This window comes from Arachis ipaensis, chromosome B10, assembly GCF_000816755.2.
Source record: "Arachis ipaensis cultivar K30076 chromosome B10, Araip1.1, whole genome shotgun sequence".
Taxonomy (NCBI): Eukaryota; Viridiplantae; Streptophyta; class Magnoliopsida; order Fabales; family Fabaceae; genus Arachis; species Arachis ipaensis.
This window is the reverse complement of record NC_029794.2, coordinates 119,566,015-119,577,367: the sequence shown is the minus strand read 5'-3', so window position 1 is coordinate 119,577,367 and position 11,353 is coordinate 119,566,015. Positions and strand designations below refer to the sequence as shown.

The window sequence follows — 11,353 nt, the reverse complement described above, 5'->3', positions numbered from 1 at the left end:
TTTTGCTTTACAGTCATCAATTGAATGCTGACTAATAATCTCCACCTGCTGTCTATTTAGACAGGATGCTTCTGCAATCCAGGTGCATGTGCAAAATACCTTGGCTTGTCTCATTTAGATCTTTTATCAAATACGGAGGTATTTCTATTTTCTGCTTTAACTTGCTCATGACTGTCTGTGATTGGTCTATATGTGATGTTATTGTATAATAAAAAACAATGACAATATTTCTGCATTTAGGCTGGCCATGTTTGCTGGGATGATCATGATGTAATCAATGGAAAACCTACTGGAGCTGTAAGAGTATCCTTTGGCTACATGTCAACTTACGAGGAGGCTAAGGTTGGAATTCTTTTACATTTTAATTTCTTTTTTAATCACACTCTCTCTGTTTTGAAATATTGAAAGTTTGAAACTTTTGATTCTTGGTTCATTTTCATTTTTTCTTTTTGAACAAATACCAACTTAATATGGGAGGTGTGCAGCCTAGAGTTATGACTGCTTTTATGGTATGGATCTAAAACAATCATTTATACTAATATTTGTGTCTTGCATGGATCAAATTAGTCACACCTCTTCTTGCAATGTTCAATTGTTAATTCTTTGTGGAATAAGCCATTGTTGGCCAATCGGATTTATCTGACCCTCTATAGAAGCGTTTCTGATAATAACTCTTAGAGGATATGCAAGAAGAAAATAGGTCGAAATCCTGTAGAACTGTGTACAAAATTCCATAGCGCATTTAGGTGGGTGTTTGTTGTGATATAGAATATGTTTCTTGCTTCTCTTTGCTTTGGAGCTCAGCTAAGGTGTTTCAAAGGAGCATCTGTTATATAAGGACCAGGTTGCGAGGGCTCAACACCATTCTTGATTGTATCCTTGGGGTTTTGATTTTTTTCCCCCTTTTTTTTTGGTAATTTCTGTAATTGCCAATGCTCACTAGTTTTTTGTTGCTAGGCTCACTACAATTGTTGCCAATTTCTAGTTCTGTTTGGTTTTATGCTTCGTGTAACACTGAGATGTCAAGATTTTGTTGACTTAACAAATCTAAATCTCACTTCTTTTCGGTTTTAATATAGTTTTCCCTTTGTTTTGTGGATTTCAGAAATTTATTGATTTTGTAGCAAGTTCCTTCGTGTCATCTCAAAATGACATTTGCCATGGGAATCAATTGGAAGGTCTGCCCCCACTTCCAAGATAAATTCTATCATATTTCCAACATATATTTTTTTACGGATTTACTGTCACCTGCAGGCATTGAGAAGGGTTCCCCGGATACAGGTTGTCATCTTAAGTCAATTACAATATACCCCATAAAATCTTGTGGAGGGTTCTGTTCAAGAAGCTGGCCTCTTAGCAAAAATGGTAATTATTTGGGTTAAGTATGATTTTGGTCTCTAAGGTTTTGGCCGAAAATTAAAATCGTCCTTAATGTTTTTTACATTCAAAATCGTCCCTAACGTTGAATTTTGTTTTAAAATAATCTTTTTTATCTAAATCTTAAATTTCTGGACCAAATTACCCCTAAGAAAATAATTATAAAATTAAAAAGAAAAAGGAAAAGAACAGAGAAAGAGAGAGAAGCTGTTCTTCTCAATCACCACAACATCATCATCATCGACATGTTCCCGACACCGCGAGCCACCACCACCCTCACTCTCGGACATGTTCTCAATCACCACTTCATCATCATCATCGACATGTTCTTCTCGACCCAGCCCTACACTCTTCGAGATGATGGCCAGCGAGCCCGACACCGCGAGCCACCACTGCCCTCACTCTTAGAGTCAGATCCAACCACCTAAACCCCATGTTCCCGCAGCCCTGGCAACCAGTTCAACGACGCCGTTTCCAGTGACATCAAGCTCACTCTCACCTCCAAGGATGGATGGCTTTAGTCTCTCCACGAACATTTATGGCCAAATTCTTGGTGCCAAATTCATCGTTGGTTGGAAGGAGGAGGAGGTGCAGGTGCGGCGATCGGGGTTGGGCAGGGCAGCAGTGGCATAAAGGAGCGTGATGGAGAAAGAGAGAGAGAGAGAGAGGGAGAGTGAGAGAGAGAAAGAGAGAGAACAAGTGTGAGGGCGGTCGTGGGATGTGGGAAGAGGAGGGAGATCTGGCGAATATGGAGGGTAAGAGAGGATGTGGAGAGAGAAGAAGAAAGCTTTCTGCAGAAGAGTTTGATAAGGAGAGAGAGCAACAAACATAAGGGTATTTTTGTCCGAAGAACGATTTTGAATGTAAAACACCCTTAGGGACGATTTTGAATGGAAAAAAACCTTGGGGACAATTTTGATTTTCGGCCAAAACCATAGGGACCAAAATCGTTCTTAACCCTAATTATTTACTTTCTTATTGTTTTTTTTAGCCCTTTCAATAGGGAGCTACTATAATTATTTTCAAGTTCTATAATAAGAAAGGGAGAGTGAGAATAGATATGGATACCACTAGTATGAGACAAGTTTTTCTTAGCTAGTTTATTTCATGTCATGCTGTCCTGCTTATATTAAAAACCTCTTTAATTTAGAAGAGCACGAAGACAGTCATAAACCCTACCAACAATAAGACCAATAACCTAACAGCCCTGACTAAATAATTTACGATTGAGAGTACAACAAAATCAATAATAACTCCAAATTACTTACTAAATTAACATATATATTCTAAAAGTACCTGAAGATAACGAGGTTATTTCCTAAAATAGTAACTGTTTAATCTATGATGCTCTTCTGATGGCTTTAAAACTTACATAACCTCTCATGTAAGAGTTTGGAAGCGCATATAATGCACCAACTTAATCTACATTATACCCAAACTCAATTTTTAATTAGAAGAATTAGTACAACATGAACCAAATGCATAACCATTTTTGTCCAACTTTTACTTGTTTCTTTATATTTCAATTTTTAAATTGAATGCAGGAGTTATCCTTTTCTTTATAATCTTAATCCTTTAATGGGACGTTCTTCTGTGAATCTTGAGCAGGACTAAAACATGATCGCGAATGGATTCTTATGAGTCTAAGTGGTGAAATTCTTACACAAAAAAAGGTAATTTACTATGCATCTATAGACAAAAAGTAGAAAATAGAAATGTTGCATCAATTTCCATTGTGGTTTGTCTTAATTAGACCTGATATTTCATGTTTTGGAATTAGACTAGCACACTTTACATTTCACCTGGATATAACATTGTCACTCTCTGTTGGTGACATACTTTAGTAACACTAAAGTTGAATGATCATGTGATAATGGAACATATCGCTTATGATTACACAGTTAAGAAACTACCAAGTTACTGTTAGCTTTAAGGATAAATTCCCCGAAGGGCTGCAGTATATAGGGCGCAAGAAGTTCAGCGACAGTTTTGTAACTAAGCAGAATCAGGGAGTGGGAGAATTTAGTGGGTCCTCCTGGCCTAACTAGTGCAGAAATCGAGAGTAAGGGAATGCCATGCTGGCATGTGGGTATGTGCATAGTGCGTGTGTTTGCTGGCAGGTTGGATTTGGGAAGGAGAATGGGGCTGCTATAGTGCCCTGTGCCCCTGTTTCTCTTTGCTTGTTGCTAGTTGTCTTCTCTTTTCTCTTCAACTGTGAGCTGAGATCTAGACTCTCAGTGTTACTACTACTACTACTACTACTACTACTAAATACAAAATGAACTCATTGGATGACCCTCTAAAAGGCCAACTTCCTGCCATGAAAGATGTGAGAGTTAAGCTCCAAACCAAAGCACCAAATAATGGCATAGACGGCATGCTAACCACAAAGGTTTGGTTTTCCTGCTCCCGGAGGCAACAAACCTGGTCAACAAGAACTGATCCAAATTTTAAGGACACACCTAAACCTCACCAAATATACCAAACAATGCATTCCATGAAAAGTTAGCCATAGAGGAACGCAAAAGAGATGTATAGCTGATTCAAACCAACTTACCTCCTATTAGACTCAAATATGATAAATATCTTTGGCCTGTTTTAGGCTTCTTGTATCACTTCAAGTTAATTATAATTTTATTTATTAATATTTCAAGTTATAATACTAAAGATTGTAAAGTTTTGACATTTTCCATCTTGATTTTTAGGTTCCTGAAATGTGCTTTATCAGCACCTTTATTGACCTCAGTCAGGGAATACTATTTGTAGAGTCTCCACATTGCAAAGAAAGATTGCAGATCAAGCTTGAGTCAGGGGTTAATCATGGTGCTATGGAAGAACTTGAACTATATGGTCAAAGGTATATGGAATTATGCACATGATTTATATTCTTATCTAAGTACAATCTTGCAACTATATCATTCATATAGCTTTGCTTATGTGGACTTTCACCAAAAAATAAAAAGAAATGAAAAAGATATAGTATTCAGAATTTCCAATTGCGTTTGTCACACCATTTTCGAACCAATATTCTAGTATTATATAGCATATTATTATTATAGAAAACACCAAGTTTACAAGATGAAGCTACAAATATTTATATGGGGACATCTGAGAAATTAAATGTCTACTTTTGCATTGTTACATTGTAGTCATAGCTATAAAAGTATTCTCATGTATTATTTTGGGTGATTTCTTTAATTTAGTATTTCCATGGTGCAGATTAGTTAAATCTCTGAGCATGTTAGTATAACATGAAGTTTGTAGTTTATTGTTCTAGCTGATGTTTTATATGATAGCTTTTAAGATGGTATTAAATTGTCTTATTGTTACATTTTTTAGTTTGTGGTTTTGATTGCATAGGTACAAGGTATATAATTACAGCAAAGAAACCAATGTATGGTTTAGCGAAGCCATTGGTAAACCCTGCACTTTGTTTCGGTATTCTAGTACCGAGCATGATTTTATGTTGAACAAGACGAAAGGTGTAGCAACCTGTAGAGATACTAAGAGCACGCTAAATTTTCCCAATGAAGCACAGTTCTTACTTGTATCTGAGGAAAGTGTGTCTGACCTAAATAGACGACTATGTTCAGGTGTGCTTTTGTACCTTATTATATTATAGTATGACATGCAAGTCCTTTTCATTTTTTTGTTTCCTACTATGCTATTGCTTCCATTTGATTTAGAATGCAATCTAAGAATTTGACTAGCTTGTGGACAAAACTTGTAGAACTCGAACAAAATGTAATGGATTGCATTTTCATTAACTGGTTATTGGATCCATTCATAAGATTGCAAAGTGATTAAGAAACAAAAAAAGAAGGCTAGTGATATTCAAGAAAATCGACTTCACTTTTCAATTTTACCCTTTGTTGATCACTGTGTTTTCCAACTATGGTTCATGGTACCAGATGTACAGAAGGACATATGTGTTACGGCAATGCAAGTCGATGCAAGTAGGTTTCGCCCAAACCTTGTCGTATCCGGAGGCAGACCTTACGGTGAAGATGGATGGAGAACCATTAGAATTGGAAATAAGTATTTCAGAGTAAGTGATGATAAACTCTGAAATTATTTGACATAGCCAAGTTTGTGCCATTATATAAAGATGGCCCTTTTTAACTTTTGTCTGCCGTCTTCCTATGTGTTTCATTCGTTCCATTCATTTTGTTCTCTCTTCTTTTTATTCTTTCCGTCAGTCGCTAGGGGGATGCAATCGATGCCAGATGATCAACTTTTCACAAAATGCTGGAAAAGTGCAAAAGTCAAATGAACCATTGGCAACTTTGGCATCATACAGGAGAGTAAAGGTTGGCCAAGACTATTTTTTTTCTAGGGCGATTTGCACAACATATCTTGAGATTTGATGAAATTTAACTTGACTCTCTTCGATTTCTAAAAATATACATTGATCTCCGTTGAGATTTAAGTAATCTTACATTTGGTAGCTTGATACAAAATTTGATATCAAGCACCCCTGAAAATATAACACCAAGAGAGATTCAGGTGAGGTTAATGTAAACTGGACAAATACAAGGGGGTCACAATGAATTTCGCAATATCTGAAAGGAGGTTGTTATAAGTTTTTTAACTTTCTGTCTTGTTGCTGGATCTCATTTCCATTCTCTTATGAATCAGTGTTCTATTTTTGACATGTAACAGGGAAAGATTTTGTTTGGAATACTACTCAAGTATGAATCTAGTGATGAAGAGCAGCAGCATGATGATTCCTGGCTTCATATTGGGCAGCATGTTCATCCAGAGTCTATTTAGTTTAGCAATTAGCACATAATAGGTGTAATGACCTAACTTTCAGTACATCATGACCAATGCTAATCGTTAGGCGCTACCATTTAGTTGACTTATGGGACTCTAGACTCTGTATTACTTATATAGATATGAGTCAGTTGGTAATATCATAAGTTAGTCCAGTTTCATCATTTTTGTAATTGAGATTTAAACAGACAAAAAAAACTGATACATCCATACAAAAGCATATAAAGAGAAAGTAGATATCATATATGGGTGCCTCGGCCCTCGAGGGCTCAGTTTTATACATCAACAAAAAATCACAAGTCATAGTGAACACATCTGACCGAATTACATACTGTTCAGGAGTACATAATATACTTATATACATATATATTATACATGACACCTCAGGATTTGGCCCACACAGGAGTCCCTAATCTGAAATGGAAGTCATGATTTTCTGATGAGTTTTTCAGAGGAGGAGGATCCGTCTGAGGAGATACCAGCGTGGGAGGATCAGATGGCAGCAGATTTAGCTTCTAGCTCATCTGAAGAGAGTGTGGCTGGAGGAGGTGGAGAGCCGGGGCAGTTGCCCAATGGCCCTCTGATATGTCTGCATGCAGGGATTTCTTTTGAGGACACCTAGTGATGATCTTGCTAGTTATTTTCCCCTCTCTTTTGATAGTATTTGCTGAGTGGTAGGACCTTTACTGTTTATAAGCTAGCCTGGTTCCAGATTAGGAACTCGTGCATGAGCCAAGTCCTGTAGTGTCATGTGTAATATATGTATATAAATATATTCCGTATTAACTTCCGAACAATCTGTAATTGGGTCAGATGTATTCACTATGACTTGTGACTTTATGTTGATGTATAAAATTGAGCCCCCCGAGGCACTCATGTAGTTTATCTATTTTCTCTCTCTGTTGTTTTATGGATGTATGATTTTCTGTCTGTTTAAATCTCAATTACGAAAATTATAAAACTGGACTAACTTAACATATTACAATAAATATGACAGGCTCATATCTATATAAGTCAGAGTCTAAGGTCGACTGAATTTAGTTTATTCACTAAAGAATGAATAAATTAAAGTGGCCAAACTGAATGTATAGTCATACACTCATACCACATTAATCTCCTGGACTCTATATAGGAAGCATGTGATGGGGTAAAAGTATATTTGCCTTAGAGCTAATGTATTCTATATTTTGTTAATTTCTATGTTGTACATTTCAGTAACATAAGAGGAGAGTAGATAGTTGTCATGTAATATGAGAATGTAATCTTAGAAATGTATATTGGACTTGATAGTATTTGATGTATATTGGCTAGAACAAAAATTCAAATATATTTTCCGAGTTTGATTGGGTCTGATCTTGATAACCAGTTAAGTTTTTCTTTCGTTTCAAAATAATCAAATAAAGAGAAACATAGATTGCGATAATAGATTAATTTTGGGGACATAAAATTGTATAAATAGATACAATTACACTAAATAAACAAAGACATCAATCAATACATTGTTGGAAAATAATTAATATTGCTTCTATATCAGAAATGCATAAAAATTTTGAAATTCTAAAATATTTTAAATTCTACAAACGTATTGAAATAGAGTATACGTGATTTTTTACCTAACTATAGTAGTCATTGACTTATTGTAAGAGTTAGCATTTTTTAATTATACTGTAATATTTGATTGGATGTGTAAGAAAATTTGCATTAATAATACTAGTGAATTAGTAGGCACTAATGTGCTTATTGATTATATTTTCCATAGATATTAAATTGTTAAAAAGATTTAATAAATCATTTGATAATATATTGGAGATCGACCTGTTATTTGTTTTTTTCTTTTTTGGTGGTGAGTACTATTGATTTTTGCACAGATAACTTATTACAAAAATTTAATTAAATATCTTTTAATAAAATTTAGCTAAATATTTTAGTACATGAATCATATGATTTAATATATAAATCAAATCTTACGTTTGCTCATTTCACCAATCATTTTGATGCATATTTTAAAAATGAAGAATCAAGCTATTACATACATTCACCTAAATAATGTACAAATCAACGAAGGAATTTTCAATTTTCTTGTTCAAACACCAGTTAATGTGTTAACTAGAGGGACCTGAATCCTGCAAAAAGGTGAGTCAATTTTAATGTTAGTAACATGGTATAATCTGATACCTTGGGAAGCAAGTTTCCAACATGAACAGAAAAAAACATGGAAGGAAAGAAGAAACTTACCATATTCAGAGAAACTTGGCCCTCCGACGGTGCGTCGAGAGAGTTACCAACCGCAAAAAATGGATTGTCTTTATAAGCTAAGTCTCTTAGCCTGTTCAATTCTGGCAAGATTTCCTTGGCCAGGTCAGGCCTGTCTTTCCTTCGTAGCTCGGCGCACCGGATTGCCAACTTTGCAAAGCTCATGGCCTCCTCTATTGGCCAGTCAGGCACCGTTGGATCAAGCATCTGCTCAAAAGTCCCCTTCTCAATGGATCTTTCGACGCTATGCGCCAAACCCATTGGTGGTCTTGCTGTCAAAATCTGCAAAAAAATGACTCCAAGGGAGTATATGTCTGATTTCACCCCAAGCATTCCTGTCTGCTGGTACTCAGGGTCGATGTAGCAGAAGGTTCCGGCCGCAGATGTCATGTGATATTGTGTCACGCTGTCGGCCACAGATGGAGGGACTAGCCTAGCCAAACCAACATCACTGATCTTGGCCCCAAAGTTGCTGTTGAGTAAGATGTTCGCCGGTTTCAAGTCCCTGTGGACTAAAGGCTCCGGCTTTGTCTGGTGAAGAAATAACAAGCCAGTGCCAATCTCAGCAGCAATTTTGAACCTGATCTGCCAAGAAAGTGAGGGAGTGTTGCCACGACGAAAGAGGCGATCTTCCAAGCTTCCCTGAGACAAGTACTCGTACACAAGGCAACCATATTCCGGACAGGCCCCTAAGAGAAGAACCATGTTTGGATGCCGTATGCAGCTTAGTATCTCAACCTATATAAATAACAAACATCATATCCCTTTATTTTGATTTGTAGTTGAAGTGTTTCATGAATGCAGTTGTGTTTAACTTCTATGCTTACCTCTCTTTGAAATTGTGCTCTTCCTTGCGCAGCATCAGGACGTAGAACTTTCACTGCTACCGGCGTGTGATCCAAACAGCACTTATAAACTGGACCATAACCACCTTCTCCAATCTTGAGTGACTCCTTGAAAAACTCTGTTGCAGCTTCGATCTCCTCAATCGAATACTTCCTGTACCTAATATCTAAGTGTGATAAAGCATCAATTGCTTTTTTCTTCTCTTCTGCTTCTTTAATTGCTTTCATTTCTGCATTTAGTCTCTTCTGTGCTTCCAACTCTGCTATCCTCTTTTGTGCTTCAGCAGCCTCAAGGGCTGCTCTAGATCTTGCCTTCTCGTTTTCTGCTATCGCCAACGCGGCTTCCTCTGCAAGCCTTGCCTCTTCCAATTTCTTCTCTTCTTCCAGTTTCCAACGCTGAAGTTCTACCGCCTGTCATGAGCAAGACTTGCATCAGATACTCGTGTTGTGAGCTTTCTAGAGACAAACAAGAAAATGAATGATTCATACCTTCTGTTGTGCTGTTAGTGCTTCTTTACACGCTGTGTTGTACATTTCCATTGTTTGCTTGAGCTCCAACCTCAGTCTTCTCATTTCAGCCTCTATATCATCCTATAATTGCAGCAAACAATTAACCACGTCACGTTATATTTAGAACTACTATTCCCACCATTGATCACTTTTCCTTATAAAACAAGTAACTATAAGATACTAATGTACATTGTCATCTTTTCCTTACCACAGCTGCAGATGTAGAAGGGGAAACATTCTCGAACGAGATGATAGATGGNNTATCTGGTTCTGAGGAATATGAAAACCGAGGGTTGGAGTAGGACGTTGTTGTTTCTGCAGTATAAAACGAGGGGACCATCCGTTCTGAGCTTGGCCTACCATTACTTACAAAGGATATGTCAAGATCCGGTGCAGAATGTTCCGTGTACCTATCATGATATCCTTTCCTAGTGAATGGAGACCTGCATTCAAGAGCATGTATGTTAAGTATGTGAAGAACTAGTTATAGCACAACAAAGACAGTTGCTAAGTAGTGCATAATGTCATTAACCGGAATTCTGTTGTTCCCTCCTGCGATCTATGTGGCGTTCCCTCATAAGAGAACCTTTCATGCTCTGAAAGAAAAAAGTACATTTCTTAGAAAGAAGTGAATTATGACACTTAAAGAGATGCAAAATCAATGGTTCTTGAAAGGATCAATATACCTCTCCAACCTGGAGGCATCTGCACTTGTAAGTTTGTTTGTTCTGAACTAAGCTGAACAACAGATGGTGGAGCAGGACGGGAAGCAGATCGCATCGATTGAATCTTCCCTTTGGAAACAACATAGACTGTACAGAAATCTGGTGCACCTTTCGTTACTGATCCTGGGATATCGGATACCTTGAATCTTCTGATGAGGGTGAAAAAGATTTGTTAGGAAGTGAAATACTTATGCCTATATTCTTAGTAATGCATATTCATACATAACCATTATGAGACTATCAATTTGCAAAATCATTATGTGACATAGAAAGGGAGACACATACTTGAGCAAACCGGTTTTGGATGAAGATCCAAGAACCAAATGCTCAATTCCTGCTTGAGTGGCATATTCGACTATCGCTTTGGCAACGTCTACATCTTCTATTAGGACGTCCTTGCATTGTATCTGTGGTTCATCCAACAATCATGAGATTCTAAAACTGTGTCAAGAATTTTTAAACTAAAACCATTGCTAGAATCTCTGATCTTTTCAGCTTTTTTCCCCTCCTTTAAAGAAATACACTTACATCTTTCCGTGTGCAGAAGACGCGATATGGGAGGAAAATGCTTTTGTTTTGGGCATCAGGTTCTCTGCCAATAGATTCTTTACCGGTGATGAATCCGGTGAATGATCCTGCAATCAATGAACAAGGCATAGGTGAAAACGAAGACCAGAAAGAAAAAAACTCAATACAAAAATGCTGTGAGGATACACTGGTGATATCATATCATCAAAGCAATGTTCCATATGCATCAACTAACAAAGAAGATGTACTCACTTGGGGTGAAAGAAGGCGCGGAATTAGAGTTAATCTTGACATGGATGAGAATCACAGTAGCACCTTTGTTGAGGAGATGATCAATGG

The 11,353-nt window shown here is 37.0% G+C and overlaps 2 protein-coding genes across 4 annotated transcripts in view; one reads left to right on the top strand and one right to left on the bottom strand.

Moving 5' to 3' along the window:
* The window catches only part of LOC107622615 (molybdenum cofactor sulfurase), a 14,275-nt gene extending 6,797 nt beyond the window's left edge, over window positions 1-7,478 (top strand). For all 3 annotated transcript variants that reach the window (XM_021114131.1, XM_016324579.2, XM_016324580.2), the window contains 10 exons: window positions 61-138; window positions 241-342; window positions 1,106-1,178; window positions 1,255-1,365; window positions 2,986-3,050; window positions 4,083-4,234; window positions 4,738-4,970; window positions 5,289-5,425; window positions 5,577-5,687; window positions 6,040-7,478. In XM_021114131.1, coding sequence (XP_020969790.1) covers window positions 61-138; window positions 241-342; window positions 1,106-1,178; window positions 1,255-1,365; window positions 2,986-3,050; window positions 4,083-4,234; window positions 4,738-4,970; window positions 5,289-5,425; window positions 5,577-5,687; window positions 6,040-6,150 — 1,173 coding nt within the window. In that variant the 3' untranslated portion in view covers window positions 6,151-7,478. The remainder of the gene's footprint in view (window positions 1-60; window positions 139-240; window positions 343-1,105; window positions 1,179-1,254; window positions 1,366-2,985; window positions 3,051-4,082; window positions 4,235-4,737; window positions 4,971-5,288; window positions 5,426-5,576; window positions 5,688-6,039) is intronic.
* On the bottom strand, window positions 8,099-11,351 carry LOC107621058 (U-box domain-containing protein 51; the record flags this gene model as incomplete). Its single annotated transcript, XM_016323101.2, has 10 exons — window positions 8,099-8,276; window positions 8,389-9,144; window positions 9,234-9,662; window positions 9,741-9,842; window positions 9,970-10,204; window positions 10,294-10,357; window positions 10,448-10,635; window positions 10,772-10,893; window positions 11,015-11,121; window positions 11,267-11,351. Coding segments are annotated over 10 exons (2,109 nt in total), but the record flags the coding sequence as incomplete, so codon positions are not given.